At 39.0% G+C, this 20,020-nt stretch overlaps 2 protein-coding genes across 3 annotated transcripts; one reads left to right on the top strand and one right to left on the bottom strand.

Annotated features, from left to right (window-relative positions):
* Nucleotides 1-2,600: 2,600 nt before the first annotated feature.
* Nucleotides 2,601-18,123, bottom strand: ergic3 (ERGIC and golgi 3). 2 transcript variants are annotated; one of them, XM_026915809.3, is made up of 13 exons: nt 17,964-18,123; nt 17,548-17,618; nt 15,963-16,050; nt 15,659-15,778; nt 15,423-15,516; nt 13,384-13,549; nt 13,154-13,211; nt 8,833-8,864; nt 8,630-8,726; nt 4,848-4,912; nt 3,462-3,598; nt 3,150-3,205; nt 2,601-3,071 (listed from the first exon to the last, which is right to left on the bottom strand). In XM_026915809.3, exons 1-13 carry the CDS (start codon nt 18,049-18,051, stop codon nt 2,992-2,994), a joined length of 1,152 nt encoding a protein of 383 aa, XP_026771610.1. In that variant the 5' UTR covers nt 18,052-18,123; the 3' UTR covers nt 2,601-2,991. The 2 variants fall into 2 exon arrangements, with proteins under 2 accessions (XP_026771610.1, XP_034168714.1); XM_034312823.2 differs by lacking the exons at nt 8,630-8,726; nt 8,833-8,864.
* Nucleotides 4,994-6,988, top strand: romo1 (reactive oxygen species modulator 1). Its single transcript, XM_026915820.3, has 3 exons — nt 4,994-5,153; nt 5,817-5,964; nt 6,745-6,988. The coding sequence occupies exons 2-3, from the start codon at nt 5,834-5,836 to the stop codon at nt 6,851-6,853; spliced, it is 240 nt and encodes a 79-aa protein (XP_026771621.1). The 5' UTR covers nt 4,994-5,153; nt 5,817-5,833; the 3' UTR covers nt 6,854-6,988.
* Nucleotides 18,124-20,020: the final 1,897 nt, after the last annotated feature.

Here is a 20,020-nt window from a genome sequence, read left to right as displayed (position 1 = left end):
GATCCCGAAGAACTTGACCAGGCAACTGAATGCTTAGAATCAACGTTCTGCAACTCGCTAGATAAGGTAGCTCCACTTAAAAGAAAGATAATTAGGGAGAAAAAGCTAGCACCCTGGTATAGCGATCACACACGAACTTTAAAACAGACCACTCAAAAACTAGAACGTAAATGGCGTCAAACTAAATTGGTAGTATTTCTAATAGCATGGAAGGAGAGCATATTGAGCTATAAGAAAGCTCTTAGTGCTGCTAGATCAATGTATCTCTCCACCCTAATTGAAGATAACAGAAATAATCCTAGATTCTTACTTAATACTGTAGCAAAATTAACTAGGAATAAGACCACAATAGAAACATGCACACAATCATTATATAGCAGCGATGACTTCATGAATTTTTTCAATGGTAAAATTGAAAATATCAGGCAAGAAATTCAGACTATTAATTTAAAACCAGACAGTTTTATAACTAACCCTGTAGATGATAATATAATAATATTAGATCAAAAATTACAATGTTTTACTCCCCTTGCAGAGACTGAACTAATTTCACTAATTTCATCATCAAAATCATCAACCTGTATACTAGATCCTTTACCTACTTGTTTCTTCAAACAGATAATTCCTGAAACAATCAAACCTCTTTTAAAGATAATCAATTCTTCCCTTAGCATTGGCTATGTACCTAAATCTTTTAAATTAGCAGTTATCAAGCCCTTGATTAAAAAACCTGACCTTGACCCCTGTCAGCTGTCTAACTATAGACATATCAAACCTCCCCTTTATCTCCAAGGTCCTAGAAAAAGTTGTAGCACAGCAGCTATGCTCATACTTACATAGAAATAACATTCATGAAATGTATCAGTCAGGATTTAGGCCTCATCATAGCACAGAGACAGCACTGGTAAAAGTGGTAAATGACTTACTACCTGTAAGTCAAAATGCCTCTGATCAGGGTTGTGTCTCCTTGCTTGTGCTGCTTGACCTTAGTGCAGCTTTTGATACCATTGATCATGCTATTCTCCTCAATAGACTAGAAAATGTAGTAGGCATTAAGGGAACAGCCCTTTCCTGGCTCAGGTCTTATTTGACTGATCGTTATCAGTTTGTAAACATAAATGGTGACTTCTCTTCTCATACTAAGGTAAAGTTTGGTGTCACGCAAGGCTCTGTTTTAGGCCCATTGCTCTTTTCTCTATATATGCTACCTCTGGGCAAAATTATCCGTAAGCATGGCATTAGCTTCCACCGTTACGCTGATGACACACAGTTGTATGTTTCAACAAAGCCAGATGACAGACACCAGCTTAATAAAGTTGAGGAATGTGTAAAGGGCATTAGAAACTGGATGCTTATTAACTTTCTCTTACTTAATACTGACAAGACAGTACTTGTACTAGGACCACATGCAGTTAGAAATAAGCTTTCTGATTACATAATAACTCTGGATGGCCTTTCTTTTTCATCATCTGCAGCAGTAAAAGACCTTGGTGTGATTATTGACTCTAGTCTTTCTTCTGAAGCTCATGTAGATAATATAACTAGGATCGCTTTCTTTCATCTCAGAAATATTGCTAAAATAAGAAATATATTGTCATTACACGATGCAGAAAAATTAGTTCATGCTTTTGTTACCTCTAGGTTGGATTATTGTAATGCCTTACTGTCTGGATGTTCCAGTAGGAGCATAAACAAACTCCAGTTAGTCCAGAATGCAGCAGCAAGAATCCTTACTAGAACCAGAAGATATCACCACATCACCCCTATCTTATCCACACTGCATTGGCTCCCAATCAAATTTTGCATTGATTATAAAACACTACTATTGACCTATAAAGCACTAAATGGTCTCGCGCCACAGTACCTGAGCGAACTTTTGGTCTTTTATGATCCGTCACACCTACTCAGATCAAAAGGTGCAGGCTATTTGTTGGTACCTTGAATAGTGCGGGCTACAGCTGGGGGTAGAGCTTTCTCTTACAAAGCCCCACAGTTATGGAACAGCCTTCCACTTAGTGTTCGGGGCTCAGACACAGTCTCAGTGTTTAAGTCTAGGCTGAAAACATATTTGTTTAGTCAAGCCTTTTGTGAATGGTTTTTTCTTAGGTACAGGGGCAGGTCTGGAGGGTTTCACAGGCATAGAGTGTTGTGGTGAACTGGGATGTTTGGATGCTGTCGCCCCCCCACTCTCACACGTTCACTCAGGTTTGTCGACGGTGGAGTGGCTGGCTGCCTTATGTCCCAGGGTGCCCTCATGTCTGTGTTAGCTTCTGGCTCTCCCTTTTAGGTATGCTGTCATAGCTAGTCTTGCCAGAGTCCCTGCTTGCACTCTGCACGCAACGTTTCTGCACGCCTGGTTCCTCTCAAGGTTTCTTCCTCATATCATCTCAGGGATTTTTTCCTTGCCTTTCCTTTAAATTCACAGTGATAAATTCAAATATTTACAATATATTTTTGTGAATCCATTTATTTCTGTAAAGCTGCTTTGTGACAATGTCCATTGTTAAAAGCGCTATACAAATAAAATTGAATTGAATTAAAGGTCATAACTCAATTTCCATCCTCAAACAAGGAAACCTCAAAGAAAACACTCCCTCAACTTGGAATTCCCACTCAGGAATTACTTATTATTTTTATTAAATCCATGTAAAGTAAACAATAGCTCCGGATTGCATTCAGTGACATTAGTTAATTTAACTAGCAATACTACATGTATTTTTCAATTTAATGTACAATTCCTTAAATTTTATTCATTTGTGTGTCACTGTCATAATGAACCCTAGAAGTCTCCAGTTACTTGTGAAGTCCAGTTAGTTGTTTTCTTCATTAAAGTGAAAGCCTTGGTGAGGTACCCGTGTGTGTCCAATGGAGAGGCCATATGTCAAGGAAGTGTTCTTTGTGGCCAAATACACACACACAAACAGCTAGACATTCTCTCTTTCAGCTAATACAGGTGTCACACAATTGTTCATTGTAGGTTCAGAGACATAGCTAGGAAGCTTTTCCCAACTCAATCTTCTTCTGTATGGCTTTTGCTGAGTGGTATATTAAAGAATCGATGAGTCCAGCAACTAGAAGGAGAGAAAAGGAATAATATAATTTACAGTTACCGCACAAATGTTAGGTACAAACAGTCATGTGTCACCTACCTGTGAAAACGCCACCTATAATAGCACATACTCCTGTTAGAAAGTGAGTGAATGACCTGGGGGGACAAACAACTGTCAGTCATAGTGCTCTCTTGTATATGCGTATGCAAATTACATATTAACACGAGTCTGTGTTATTGTTTCCTCTCCTTGGACGATTACTGCAAATTTCAATTATAATAAAAATATGAAATATGGTCAAATAAATTGTTAAATCTATGTTCTGCAATGCAGTAATAAACCTTGAAAAAAAAATCATGATTCAGGCACATGGTTTTCCTGCATGAGCATATGTGTGCTGTGAAAACATACCGCTGCTTCTCTGTGAATTTGACCATCATAGGTGAGAGCTCATACAGCACAAATACACCAGGCAGACCCTGATCTCCAATCAACCCATTGGCTATTTTTTCATGTCTGGTCACTGAAAATTGGTTTGTTTTCACCACCTAAGAAAACACAAACCATTTAGACATATAATCAATCCTCTGTTCAGTACATACTACTGACCTCCAATTTCCTGTTTGGCTGGACACACCACTGACATCCATGTCGTTTATTTTTTATTTGAAGACTTCTTTAGTGGAATTTTTGGTAATGTTGTGATTTTAGCAAAGTACTACATTCATTAAAACTCTTTAAAACCCTTGTGGTTTTCCAGCGTTTCAGAATGATCTAGATCTCTATTCCCAAAGGCACATATCTAGCAAACATGCCCGAAATGCCCTTTCTTATTACTATATTTTGTATGACAGAAATACATACATGCATTTGCTGTTCTTTTTTATCGTTATTTGGAGGTAAATCAAAGGAAGATTATTTGAATAACAACAAGAACAAAAATAATAATGATAATGATAATATAAATAATTGCGGTTAGTGATGCTGCCTCACAGCTCCATGGCCCTGGGTTTGATCTTGAGCTATGCTGAGTTTCTGTGAATGTTCTCTTCGTGTCTGTGTGAGTTTTCCTTCGGGTTCTCCAGTTTCTTCCCACCTCCCAAAAATTTGCCAGTAGGTGGACTGGTTAAAATAATTGCCCCTGCTGTGAATGTGTGTGCGCAAGCCCATCTGAGGCTTATTCCCTCTTTACACCCAGTGTTCCCAGCTCCTGACACACAGTAACCCTGATCAGGATAAAGCAGTTACTGAAAGGGAATGAATGAGTTTATTAATAATAATGGAAATATACAAGAGCTTATTGCGCATGCAGCTTCCCGTGATAATATGTGGTAATGGTATACATCCTTACAGTAGGCTGAAAGCTGACAAATGTACTGGGAATTAATAATATTGGAAATTAATGATAATAGGAATCCCCTCATACAGAGACTGCAGTGTGTATTGCAAACAGCACATAGAATTATTATTATTATTATTATTATTATTATTATTATTATTATGGCTTTGGTAATCTTATGCCTCTCTAGTCACAATATTTTAAACATTTGTTTATAAGATTATTTTTGATTAATATATACATTAATATATGCACGAAAATGTTATTTTTAGTGTTAAAATGTCTTTTATTGCGTCTTATTTATGAGCCACTGCAGATATTAGAACCAACACATGTGCAATGGCTCCTGCTTGCAGCTGAACCAGACCTTCTCCACACACAGCATCAGGGCTACAGTCTCATGTGTCTCACTTTATTCACCTATTTATTCATTTTACCTTCACTTGTAGGAAACTCACCTCCCCGTCTCCTTTAACGTAAACTGTTGGAACTATTTTCACGAAGTACTGGTACATCATTGACGCTGGAAAATAAGGGGGAAAAGAATGATAAAGGTTAAAACCCAGCTGCAGTCTCTGCCCTGCTCTGCTCTGCTCTGCCTGTAGGAGGCGCTGGTCTCCTCTTACTGCTTCCTGTTGCGTAATGGTGTCTTTCTGAAAGGGCTAGCATCGACAACACACACAACACGCAGCTGTACAAACTGCGAGCCTCGAATCACCTTTTAAAACGCTTCTTGGAAATACTCGATCAGTTATTTGGGAAAGGTATATATTTTTCTGATTTTCTATATTCTGCAACGCCAAGTTTCTATTTGTAATTTTAAAGGTCCCAAAGCAAGACCTATGTGACACATTAGCATAGCTGCTAGCTGCTAGCTGCACTGAGTTACACAGAGGCTACAAGCAGAACTGGATTAGCTGATTAAGGTTGTCTGGAACTAAATATACATGGACTACTGTGGTTACCTACATAGCAGCTAGCTAACGATATTGTTTTAAATAGCATTAGTATCTAAATATTGCTTATTCAGCTAAAATTAAAGTAACTTTATTGAGGTTTCTAGCTCGAGCAATACAGTTCACTATCCAGGTTCGTCAGTGTATTTCTGAGAGAACCTTGTATTTACTTTAGGCTGCGAAACTGCTATAGCACGTTTGTACTTTAAAATAGGCCACGGTGCTTAAATATCAACTGCTCCTAGAAATATATCCCTGTACCAACATAACATTAAAGGTGCAGCTGTTTCTAACTTTATCATGATATATATCATTATTCCGGAATGCCATCCCAGCCCTAGTCCAAGTTTATCATGAAGCTGTAGAAACAATTTAATACACTGCCCAAGTCAATAGATAAAAAACATTTTTTTTTAGATAACCAGCAAACAGCATGAGGTTATGGCTAAACCAGTATGTGTTTTCATTTAGACCTGCCCAGAGTACAAATGCCTGTAGCTGTAGGACCGTATGGACAGGCACAGCCAAACTGTTTCGACAGAGTCAAGATGGGCTTCATGATGGGCTTCGCAGTCGGAATGGCCGCTGGTGCCATGTTTGGAACTTTCTCATGCCTACGGTGAGATCTCCACTTTACTAAAGAGTGTAAAGAGCGTGGTTCCCAACTTCCCAAGGACAACATGGACTGTCTAGTACAGAGGTGTTACACTCATTTTAGACAAGGGGCCATATTATGTTAAAAAAAAAAAAGAAAAGAGAAAGGGCACATGTTCATGACCTTGAGCTTTTCCAGTGTTACAAATACAATTTGTAAATGTATTTATTGGGCTGGATTTGAAACTTTATCAGGCCCACAGGCCATATGATTGACACCCCTGGTGTAGTAAGATTGTAGTAGTGAGTGACACCTGGATTCATTTGTGAGTGGCGAAACATCTTCAAGATTTATAAGTCCAAGGAGATTGCGAGTTCAAATCCTTACGATGCCACAGCCGTCCACGGCTGGGAGTCCAAGAGAGCAAAATTGACTGTGCTCTCAGGGAGGGAGGGAGGGAGGGAGGGAGGGAATGCTCTCTCCCTGTTAATCACAGCAGCACCAGTGAACTCATGGGCATCTGTGAACTCATGCATGTGAAGTGGGCATATAGTGCTTTTCACCGGGTGTGTTACGCAGCCCCCTGACATTGTACGAGCACCAGTTTGAAAAGTCGAGGTTGGCTGGCTTTACATGTCTCAGAGAGAAACAGGGAAAAATTTGAGGGAAAAAAAGATTACTTGACTTGCTGCTACTAGACAGATAATATTGTCGTCCTTTGGTCCAATATGACATATATAGCGTGTAGACTCCTTTCTATCTTTCTATACTGTACTAATTTAATATATTCCTGTTTCTATACAGAATTGGGATGAGAGGTCGAGAGCTGATGAGTGGAGTAGGAAAGACCATGATGCAAAGTGGGGGCACATTTGGAACCTTCATGGCCATTGGCATGGGCATTCGCTGCTGACTGCGCTGTTCACTTTATTTCACTCTAAATTTCTTTCATATATTCATAATGCCATAAAACTGAGTTTGTGTTAATAAAATTGTAATTTAAAACAATTAAAAAAAGTTGTAAGACATACAGATGCAAGATACAGAACTTTGGAATTTGTCATGTGATAATTGCAGAAGTCTATTATGCTTTATTAGAGAGAATGTAGAGAAAGTCTTATGCTTTACAATAGAAAGTGTGCAACTCAATATTCGCAATTCAAAATGAAGTTTGTGCATAATCAATTTCTAAACAGCTTTCAGTGACTACCTCTTTGTAGACACTGAGGCGCTGCTTTTGGAGAGAAGAGGGTTGAGGTAATGAAGGAGAGGAGCCATCTTCGGTTTCTACTACAAGCATCAATATAACAGTTGTACAAATAGTGGAAAGTGACAGGCTTGTATTAATTTAGAATACCTAATAACAGCTTAAAATATTTCAGGGTAGACAGACAGCCATTAAGTTGGTTTAAAGTGAATTGATTCTGAAGATCACTTTATTGCAGACCTCTGTTCACCTGAATTGGCAAACAAACAAGACTCTGTCTATTTCTATTGAAAAATTAGGCTCTACTTGTTACCTGTGTTTCATCTCTATACTTTCTCTACACACCTCTATAGGTGCTTGTATTACAACAACAAAAAAAAATAGGTCCTAATGGTGTGGTCAGGGAGGTGCTCCCTTAGAATGTGACAGTTCTTAGATGATGCTTAAAAGTAAAGCTTCTTTTAGACAAATGTTGCAGACAAATTCTAATATCACTCAGATGTGACTCACATAGTGATTTGGCCATTTCAGCAAACATGTTGACTATGGATTTACAATCATACCATTACAATTTAAATTTAAATGCAAAAATCTTAATTTGCACTTATGTTGAATTTTTATCATACCATCTGAAATTGAATTTTGTGGTTTGCAGAAGAGCAATATAATATCTAAAACTGAGATTCACACTCAGAGGTGTGCAACTGAATGTTTGCAATTCAAAATGAAGTTTGTGCATAATCAATTTCTAAATAGCTTTCAGTCTCTTTCAGTTTGAATTTTTAGATTCATATTCAAAATAATAATCAAGTAACTTGCAAAAGCAGTCGAAGACAGAACCCCTCTCCTCTTGCCCAAATGAATCACATTTTAAAAAGTAAAAAAAAAAAGTTTATATTCTAATCTGCTATATTAAGAGTGGAAAAATGTTTGATACTGTAAATCTTGGCTCGGAAGATCCTGCTTACATGGTCCCACTCACTTGCTTCAAGCATTTCAGCCCATCTGCTGTTCTGCAATATGCTGCAGTGTGTTTATGAAAGGAGAGGCATTTTATGTGTAACTGCTTCTGCCTAAATGTTACCCAGATGTTATTTGAAAGTGAATCTATAAATGTGAATTAACAGAGACTAAATGCTGTTTAGAAATTGATTAGATGTGTACTTCATTCTGAATTTCAAAATCATACACCCTTGCATGAAATTCACATTTCATATTTCAAGTTTTATACTGTACTTTTGCAAACCATGAAATTCACTTTAAGTCAAATATTATTCAATCTGCATGGTACAAGATCAAAATAACATTCCAACTGAGATTTTTGCATTTAGATTCAAATTCCTAATGGCAGGTTTCAAACTCTAGAGTTGACATTTGTATGTTGCCCAAGTTCATGTAGCTGTATTGATGAGTGGTATTGTAGGTTTAAAAACCTTGATCTGAAACCTGATATTGTAAATTTATTTTAAAAAAGCTACATACCTTGTGCTGCTGCGACATTAGTCCCATCTAGTGGGTTGACAATTCCAGGATAATCTTTACCAAATGAGAGATGTTTAATCAAATGGGTCATGTTGATCTATGGATATTTAAGAAATTAAATTAACTTACACAAATGGTATAAATATTGGTAATATACTGTATCTGACCTTGTAGAATAAATAAAAACAAGAAGCAAGGCTTACATTATCCAGTCCATAACTCTGCAAATCATGAACTGAGGAGGGAAAAAAGTTTTGGCAAACATGTTATAAGTTGTTTGGTTGTGCAAAGTAACTCCTTGATTCTGATTAGTCAACAAAGTCACAATTCTGGAATGGAAGCAAAGCATAATAAAACGGTGAGAAACCAACGGCTTTTACATACAAAATATGAATGTATTTAGGGGACTATAAATCTATGTAAGTAAAAGATTGACTTACTTTCCACAGCATGAACTGCAGAAAGAAGAGAAAGGAGTCACGATATTGCTTTTTTTCCTTTGGGAAACAAGTGTCCAAGAGGACATACCCTGTCCCATAAATCACTTAACATTTATTTTACCCTTTCTTTTTAAGGGGGAGCATCTCTTTTTGCTGTAGCAATGAACGGCAATTGAAAAGATAAACTAAACTACACTTAGTGTGTTTAGTATTTCTATTAGTAAAACACATGTTAACATCATATTTAATACAGTGTTATTGAAATTTCAAAAGAAAAAAAGAAGAAAACCTTATTTCCTGGGTTGATGGTTGAAAATATTCAAATACATAAATAAATATTCCTCCTCCCAGTAAAAAATTAACATTTTGCGCATATATTTAATAGCCAACATATCAAGGTATATACTTGAGAAACAGGTCTTGCTATCAACCCAGGAAGTATTTTTCTCCCAAATGCAGCATGTTTAAAGGTTCACAATACAATAGTCTGTGGTTATTCAGACACAGAAAAACAGTTTTTCATTTTCTACATGACACATGTCATTTTGATTTGCTCACAGTCAACAGATTTTACTTCCACCATAAATTTGCAATCAATTGACCAAGCTTTCAGGTGTACAGTTTATAGTTTTAGCTGTCAATTGGGCACAGCATCCAGACGCTGAAGGACAATAAGGGTACAGCCTTATTGAACTTTTTAATTCATTTCAGATCATTTTGAAAGATGAACTACATGGCAATATTACCAGTCATTTAAGGTCAATAAACCAATTCCTCTGGTGTTCCTACATATACTTGGAGCTACCTATAGTCCCCTCCGAAAGTAAGGCCAATTCTTTCCTTTTTTTTCTATACATTGAGGACATTTGGGTTTGAGTTCAAAAGATAAATATGAAAAGATAGATCAGAATTTCAGCTTTCATTTCCTTATATTTACATCTAGATGTGTTAAACAACTTAAAATATGGCACCTTTTTTATGTGAACCCATCCCTTTTTCAAGTGATCAAAAATACTGGAACATGACAGACAGGTGTTTTTTGTTGCCCAGGTGTGCCCTGTTAGATCGATTGTTTAAAAAAATTAATAGCTCTGAATGTCTACTCTTGGGCTGAGCTCTGGGTTTCACCTGTGAATACGGCATTTGTTGTTAAAAAGGATAAACCAACATGAAGACCAGGGAGCTGTCTATGGCAGAAAGCAAGACATTGTGAAGCTGAGAAAAGAGGGAAAATTGATGAGAGCCATTGCACAAGCATGTCCTGAAAAAGAAAGAAACCACTGGTTTACTAAAAACCAGACATCGAACAGGTAGGCCAAGGAAAACAACAGCAGTTGATGACAAAAACACTGAGAGCTGTGAAGAAAAGCCCAAAAAAGTCAGTGACATCACCACCAATCTCCATAGGGCATAGGTGAAGGTATCACAAGGCACCATATGAAGAACACTGAGAGCAGAAATCTAGAGACCATACCACAAGATGCAATCCCCTCAGCAGTAAGAATTGGAAAGCCAGATTTGAATTTGCAAAGAAATAGAGATAGCCACATAAGTTGTGGAAACAAGATTAACCACTACCAAAGTGATGGAAAGGCCAAAGTGTGGAGAAAGAAAAGATCTGCTCATAATCGAAAACATGCATGCTCATTGTAGGTAACATCATGGCTTGGGCTTGCATGCCTCACTAATCTTTATTGATGATGTAACTCCTGATGGTAGCAGCGGAATGAATTCAGAAGTCAACAGAAACATTCTGTCTGACAATTTACAGAGAACTGCATCCAATCTATTTGGGAGCGAACTTCATCATGGAGCATGGATCAAAACCACACTGCAAGGGACTTCATCAGGGGGAAAACAGTGGAAGGTATAAAACTGGCCAAGTCGATCATTAGAACACCCCAAATCAAACAACACCTGAAAGAAGCTGCAGTACAAGCCTGGAAAAGGATCACAAAAGAAGAACGCAACAGTTTGGTGATGTCAGTGGGTCACCAGCTTGATGCAGTTATTGCAAGCAAGGGATATGCAACCTACTAAGTGTTATTTACTTTAACATTCTCTGTTCCTATACTTTTGTAAACATAAAAATTGGGTGGTCTGCCACCAAATGTGCCATGTTCTAAGTTGTTGAACACGTAGATGTAAAGATCAGAAAATGAAGGCTGAACTTCTTGGAAGGGCAAGATGGCAGCACATCCAGACGCAGTGGCTCTGTGCTCCCCGAACACTCATACAGAGACTTCTCCTGCCCACACCTGGGATAATTGGATCATCTTTTACTGTTCCTGTCACCAGCATACAAAACTCTCATCCATCAAACCAAACCTGCAAGGAAGACAGTCAAAATACGGCCTGAGGGAGCCACCTCACAACTCCAAGACTGCTCTGAACATACCCATGGTGACCTGTTTGCATTACAGGCTACCCATGGCTAACTATGGTGGACTTGGAGGAATACACAGCCACTGTGCTTTTCTACATCAACAGCTGTGTGGACAATGTCACAGTGGACAAGAAAATAAAGATGTTTGCAAACCAGAAACTGTGGATGAAAAGAGAGGAACAAAATCTTTTAAAAGCTCACAACAATGCCTTTAAATCTGGCAACACTGCAGCAGTGTCTAGTCCTTTCCCACATCAAAGCCACCATCCCTGCCTCACTAGACTCACACAAGTTCGCTTACAGGACTAACAGATCCACAGTGGATGCCATATCTCTGGCTCTTCACACTGTCCTGACTCACCTGGAGAGACAGGGCACATACGTGAGGATGCTATTCGTGGACTACAGCTCTGCTTTCAATATGGTCATGCCCAGCAAGTTCACCTCCAAACTCCACGAGCAAGGCGTCAGTTCATCACAGTGCAACTGGATCCTGAACTTCTTGTCAGTTCATCCTCAGGCAGTGAGACTGGGCTCCCACCTATAACCCTAAGTACACCTTAACACTACGGCACACCTCAATGATGCGTATTGAGCCCCATCCTCTACTCCCTGTTCACACACGACTGTGTTCCAGCATTCGCCACCAACATCATCATAACGTTTGCGGATGACACAATCGTGATTGGGCTGATCTCCGACAGCGAAGAATCAGCCTTGAATCACCCCTGGACAGATGCCAATGTAACGAGACAATGTTCTTCACAGCACCTTTCAGTGGTTTTATTGTTATGGCTGATCAGTGTATATTCAACTTTTATTTATTTATTTATTTTTAATTTCTTATACAGCATCTAGTAAGGAGGTTGCAAACCTAGTTTCACTGTACTTGTGCAATGACAATCAAGATATTCTATATATTCTATAGTCTGATGTTCATCTTTTGATCTCAAACCCAAATGTCTTTCGTGTACAGCAAAAACAAAAGAATCAACCTTGCCATTCCGATACTTTCAGAGGGGACTATATAATTTAAGGTCGTAGTGTTGTAAGCCTGTATTGAATTCCACAGTCTGTTCAAACATTATTAACAAAAAGATAAATGCTGAAAATGAAACTAATTTCACTATACAATGGCTCAGTTCCTTTCACATTTGTTTTTTAATTACAAATCATCATAAAATTGTCTTCCCACCAGAAAAGAATTGAATCATGGTTCACTTGGATGAGGACTGAGACCCCTGATAGGACAACAGGGTTCAGTTGTTTGTTCACACCTGTCAAAATGAGCTGAACTAAAGAAAACAGTTTGATTGGTCCACAAAAAAAAAAAACAGGTGTAAAAGTGCCCCAAGAAAAAGAGCAAATAAACCGGCAGCATATGGCAGTGGGAGAGATTTACATGCACATGTATTCTGACCTCAACCAAAATAGAGTACCATAGACAAAAGTTTGGATACTCTACACAATCAAACTTATAACTTACTGTACTTTTGTTAGCCTAGGAATGAGGTGATGATTTCAAGCACACATCATCTGTTGTGTAGAACTATAAACTAGATTTTTTTCAAAATGATTCTTTTCCTATCCTGTCTGCTAAAAATACCTACTTAAAATCTGAACATCTTGTAGTCTGAAAATCTGAGTCTGCTGCTACCAGCTGGGCCGATATCAAAGTAAACTGGCATCAGTACTCACCATGAACATGAGACTGCTGAAAGCTCTTCCCAGGGGCAAAGTGGAAATTACCAGCAACCTAAAGCAAGAAATATATTTATTCATAACTTTTATCTAAGGCAACCTCCAAGAAATGTGATGAATACAGCCTTAGCATAAACAGTGTGTTGCATAAGTATTCACCCCTTGCCTGGAAAGGAAATGGGATTATATGTCATGAACACACATTGCTTTCAGTGTATGGTTGCTACCTTATTGACCTCGAGGAAGCCGTACACCTGGCAACCTTCATTCTTCTGCTCTTGCATCTTCTGGCTGAAGCCCTCTCTCTTGCACTGCTCAATGGTGTCGGGCGTCTTAAAGGCCCAGCCCCGACGACGGTATGCCTCGCGCACATCATCACATGTATTACAGCACCTAAAAATGAAGGCCAGTAGTTCTTAGAGTTCCTTTACTGTTTCATCTGTTAGTTACATTACATTATTTGTTACATTAAATAGTAAAATGTTCTCTTCCCATCATGGGGAAATAGCGAGTTTGAATACCGATGATGTCACAGCCATCTGTGGCCAGGAGTCCAAGACAGCAAAACTGGCCTTGGGAGTGATGGCATTACTCTCTCCCCTGTCAATCACAGTGACACTAGCCAATATGTGAGTTCATGTATGCAGAAGAGGGCAGTTAGGGCTTTCCTCCAAGTGTGTTCAGCTGCCCTGTGACATAGCATGACCAGTCATTTGAAAAGACACAGTGGCTTGGAGGAAGCACATGCTAGCCTTCACATTTGCATCATGAATTCTGTTAATGATCAGGATATATTAATCAAAACCCTGTTGCTTCTGATAGGATGTTGACTTGGCAGTAGATGGACCTTTAAAGATAAGGATTCCAAACATGCATCCAAATGATTAAATCTCCAAGGCATCTTCTCAGAATCTAACACAAATATTTTTGCGTAGAGGGATCTACACCAAACATGTGCGCACATGCACGCCCAAATCTTATGGAAGGGTGCAACAAATGGAATGGCATTGTTTTAATGAATTTTAACAAAAACCTTGCTAGCCAAGTATGCACATAAGCCTAACTGATTCAGTTTGTGATCAGTTGTCAAAATGACTGCAATGCAAATATCCGCACAATGTCTGCATAGACTCACAAGTGGATACATTGTAGAGGTGTGTAAATTAGCGAAGGTGATGTTCTATGCAGTAATATTCTCTGGCTCCATCATGCAGCATGGCAATGTCTTGTTGTTTCTTTAGACAAAGCATTAATTGTTGGAGACTTTAATATTCATTTTGACAATCTGCAGGAGCCTCTCAGAACAGCGGCTGTGTCCATTCTAGAGTCAGTAGGGGTTAATAACGTAAGAACGTTAAGAACGTAATAGAACCCACTTATAAGTGGTCACACTCTTGAGCTAATACTAACATTAAGATTAAATGTAGAAAATGTAGTCACACTTATACAGACTAAAGCTATCATTCAGTTCATGCTTTTGTTACCTCTAGGGTGGATTATTGTAATGCTGTTCCAGTAGGTGCATAAACAAGCTCCAGTTAGTCCAGAATGCACCAGCCAGAGTCTTTACTAGAACCAGAATATATGACCACATCACCCCTATCTTACCCACACTGCACTGGCTCTCAGTCAAATTTCGCATTGATTATAAAATACTACTATTGATCTATAAAGCACTGTTTTGTGCTGATGTTGCTTCCAGAGGCAGTATGGAACTCTGTGACTGATGAAACAGAGGATACCTGCAAAACCTAAATAAATATACTCCTGTATGCTAAATGCCCCATACCCAAAAATAAACATCACTGTGACCTCTAATTGCCTGAAACCCAAATATAAATACCACCTGGCCTGCTAATTGCATCAAAACCCAAAAATAAATACCCCCATGACCTCTGATTGCCACAAACAGAAATATAAATACCAACTTGTTTGCTAATTTCCCCAAAACCCAAAAATAAATACCACTGTAACCCCTAATTGCCCCAAACCCTATCAATGAACTAGACATAAACTTTATTTTAAAACCTTCTTCCTTTTCAACTTTCTTTCAGATCTTTTCAAGCACTGTGTATTTCTTTCAGGAAATGCAAATCTATTCTAGTATTTAGTAATAAGCCTGCTCCTGAGCAGGTGGGATCTTACAGACAAGTCTGGCAACAGGTCAGACAACAGCTATAACAATAAAAATATAAAATCATCAATCCAGTAAACTAAGTAATTAATGTAAAAAGAACAGGCCCTAGCTCAGATAGAAAAAACTCACTTCAAAGTATCGGTCTCTGCTCCATAGCAGCTCTCACAGCGATCTGGATCCAGCTTACTAGGGTCAAAAATCTCACCCTCATCTTTGCCCAAATCTGCAGAGAAGCAGAGAGAGTATTATTCTGTTTTTAAATGAGCTATGCTGACACTCTTGCATCCATTTCACATGCATGTATTTGAAGATTTATGTACTTAAGTATATCAATTAAGTCCATTAGTCAAATGGATTATACCAACCATGTTTCTCTGCTTCAGTGCTGACCGGTTTGCCATCCTTGTCCAGTCTCTGCTTGAAGAGGTTATGCTCCACATCCAGCTGCTGCTCTCCTGCTACATCCATGGCATCAATGCTCAGATCTGAGAGACATGAATGACAGGAACTAGTGAAACTAAGAAGTACCAGTGGATACATAATGCGTAACTACATTTCACATAACTGATATATGCCCATGGCTTTATAGTCCACTTAAAAAAAACAAAGCCATATCAAGGATGACACGGTTATCAGTGGAAACATGTGAAAAAAACATCATTTACTCACAAGCACATGGCATATGAGGAAATATGATATCAATGTTAATCTTTAGCTTGTCTCCTCTTGAAGTGTCCACAAAGAGTTCAGGGTGGACCTGTAAACAAAGTTTTTGCATAAAAATCTTATCTTTAGGTTATATGTGGCTTTCATAACAATAGTGCATGTTAAATGGTGTTATGTGTAAAGAGAAAGTTTTCTGAAAGAAAAACTAGTGCTTGCTAAACAAAATCTTAGGTTATTTTCACAGTTGGTCTGTTTTGGCATCCCAAGTGGTCTCAAACTGTTACAAAATGGCACATTAGTGAACCATACTCATAGGGTGTTTTCACATATATTTCTTTTTAAATGAACCATACTCAGTCCTGTTAAAGTGGACCTGAGAGGCATTTAGAATACGAGATGTCTGAGGACTGCCCTCAGCATCACCAGGGACCCCATGCACCCTATAGCAGCAGCCAGCAACAGAAGGATGATTTTATAAACTCGTATCACTATAGATGTTCAAACATGCAGACGATTATTAATACACTTATATATGTAAATGCACGCAGATACGGTAAGAAAGTGAGCGTCCCATCTACTCTACCTACCAACTACCCGGAAGTGTTAAGAAAATTTCAAAATAAAAGACACCAGACATTTCCTGCATCTACATTCCCCAACCACCGACTGTTTACTCGGCAACCACTTACCAATTTCGGTAAGAGATACCAGATTATTCGGGTACACACACCCTGATTGAGCGTCAGCTTCTACTCCAGAGCTGTCAAGCCGCTGGTTCCTCCTCACACACACATTGTCCTGGAACTGCTGTAATATTGTAATACTGCGCCCCACTCAATCAGGATCGTGCAACATGTTTACAGTTACGCAGTCAGGACTGGAATGTGCAGTACCATGCCTGCCTATACAATAACACATATACTCTCAAAAATAAAGGTACTTTTCATTGTTGTTTTTCATTACTGCTGGGGCAGTACCATCAAGGATACATCTTTTGCACCTTTACTATGCATCTTTTACCTGCATATGATGTACCTTTAATTAAGTTTTAGAGTTGTTTTTAAGGTTAAATTTTGTACATGAAACTATTTTTAAAGGTGAAGGATATATAATAAATATACAATAAAGAGCTCTTGATGTTAGCACCCCACCAACAGTGAGTACAGTTTGGGAGCTTTAGTTCTGAGAGAGTAGACTATAGGTTATAAAACGACCATCTCTACTTCCTTCTGTACGACTACAGTTTAAAATAGCTAGAGTTTTATTATATAGTCTTCTTTACATTAGGTGTATTGCCTTACTTCCCATACTGCAGTGTGTCCTGTCCTGCACTGCGTCTGCACTTCCTGTCGCTTATTGCATTGCTGGGCTTTTAATGTTGTTTTTTTTTAATGCTTTACGATGTACTGTACTGCTATAATGACAATAATGACAGCTCAACTGAACTGACTTTAGAGTGCCAAATGCACTGAGATCATTTGCAGCTATCTCCATGTTAAACATATTAAACAGGTTAAACATATTAAACATATTAAACAGGTTAAAACCCTCTTCAGCCAGGTGAACTCTTCATCCTCATCTCACTCACCTCCTTGGTAAGGTAATACTGCAGCTCTGAGATGAACAGGATCAGCATAATCAGCCCACTGATGATCGTTACTGTCAAGTAAACAACAGAAATCAGCAGGCTTGTCACAAGCTGGCACAGTTTCTGGGCAGTTTTCTGCTGAACAGGTTTGACTTCTTTCAGCCTTACAGTCAGAACTTCGCCCTGATATGAGCGAGTTAAAGACTTATTTCGAGGTTTCACATTACTACAGCTCTGAGACTTCAGTAGGGTATTGTGGACTTCTGGACTTCTGGACTAGATGTTCTAAGAGAATGTAAAACTAGCAGTACAGAAGACACTCAGGATACCTAGCTAGCTACATCCTCGCGATTTTGTGCAGACTCTACTGTCTCACACTTCACAGCTTTCATTCATGCACATTCAGCAATACCCACCCGTGGCTCCACCACACGTTTTAATCCTGAAATCTTCCAGAGTCTTTGGATAGGCATCAAACTGTTTAAGTTTATTAAATGCATCCATCTTCTCTTCCTACTGCAGTGACGTTTCCGCCTTTTCTGGTCCCACTGGTTCTCTTCCGGTGTTACGCGGAATTCTGTGGTCTTACAACAGTGTGCCTGTAGATGGCACTGTTTTCTCATTAATAAAATTCATTCATTCAAATTACAGTAACTGCTTTATCGATGGCGGGAATGCGCGCGCTCATGGAGCGCCGCATGGAGCGCCGCGCGCGCGCAGCTTTCAGACACGCGCTTCACTTCTTTACAGTTCAGTTAAGGCATTTTCACGCAGGATTGCACGCGCTCTCCGTTTCCACTCGGCTCCTTGTGGTTCACTTCCCCTTTCTGCCACCTCTCACCTCTGCTGCTGGCTCAGTGCTCATGAAGAGTCATCTGCTAGAAGCCTCAAATAGTGCAAAATAAAATGCTTCCCTGCTCCTGATGTACATCCCGTGAAGAACACATGCAATTCCCCTGAATTACTGTAAAACAGTAATAAATGACAGTGAGAGAATGACACACTGCACAGCACACATGAGGAAGGCTTTAGTCCTGGACAGGCAGAATGGGATGGAGATATTTCCAAGTGTGTGTGTGTGTGTGTGTGTGTGTGTGTGTGTGTGTGACATGATGACCAGAGTGAGAGGAGAAACATGTGAGAATGAACAGTTGAAAGGCATCAGGATTTCAGGTTCGGAAGAAGGGAGGACGCGGAGAAACGGGATGAAGGTGAAGCTATGAGGTGTGTGTGTGTGTGTGTGTGTGTGTGTGTGTGTTTCATCTCACACGACATTCTGCAGTAACTTCAGTGTGTGACTGTACAGTTCTAGTCATACTAACCATAATATTCAGCTATAGGTATAAGACCAAATTACGTGAAAGCCTGGATTGTGCGATTAAATTTTTTTAATTGTTATTGAAGTTATGTTGAATTGATTAGTGTAAATAGTTATTTTTTCAATTACTGTATAGTTCTGAAATAAAAGCGTTTCAACATATGTGATGCTGCTGCATCCTTTATGGGGGGGGGGGGTTAATAATAATAATAATAATAATAATAATAATAGTAGTAGTACTACTACTACTTTAAGCCATTGTTTCAGAACAACTGTATTAAGTAATTGGAAGAAAAAAAATGTTCTTTCTGGTCTGGAATGTTTGTTTGCATTTGGATTGACCTCTTATCAGTCATTTTGTAGACATGCCAGAGTGCCCTTTCACTTCACTTCAATTTACTTCAATTCAGTTTTATTTATATAGCGTTTTTAACAATGGGAATTGTCACAAAACAGCTTTACAGAAATCTGGATATAAAATTTAAATTTTTCCTTAATGAGCACGCCAGAGGCAACTGTGGCAAGGACAAACTCCCTGAGGTGACAAGTGGAAGAAACCTTCAGGGGAATGAGACTCAGAAGGAAAGCCATCCTCGTCTGGGTGACACCAGACAGTGTGATTATAAACTGTGACTGTAACTATAATACTATAAAGTCAAGCAGTATTAAGTCTGTTAAAAGGAACTTAGTAGGAGCATCATTAGATTTTTAACTCGAAAGTTTCTTGTATCAAACTGAAGCTACCAACTGTTCAGTGATGGAGACTTGAGTGTAAACTAGCTATCCAAGAAAGAACATCCACAGCCATCTGTAGGGTGTCTGTGTGGTACCATCCACAGTAAACCCACGGTGATCTGTAGGCTTCCCATGCAGGCAATCTTCAGCAGCAGCAAGTGATTTTCATGTGAGCAAGGCTCCAAGCAGAAGTGGGGCATCAGGATGGATCAGGCAGTTCCTGGGGGCAGAAGTAGTCAGGATCACCGGTATCTCAGGATACTCGACAGAGAGAGAGAGAGAGAGAGAGAGAGAGAGGGAGAGAGGGAGAGAAGGAAGTGAGAAATGACACAGAGTATTAGGCATGCTCTTGTTCTGTAATGGTTAAAGAAGATGTACATTGTGCCCATTGTGTAGTGCAAGCATGGACTCCGGCAAGAC

Source organism: Pangasianodon hypophthalmus, chromosome 2 (assembly GCF_027358585.1).
Source record: "Pangasianodon hypophthalmus isolate fPanHyp1 chromosome 2, fPanHyp1.pri, whole genome shotgun sequence".
Lineage (NCBI taxonomy): Eukaryota > Metazoa > Chordata > Actinopteri > Siluriformes > Pangasiidae > Pangasianodon > Pangasianodon hypophthalmus.
This window is presented reverse-complemented; position numbering and strand designations above follow the sequence as displayed.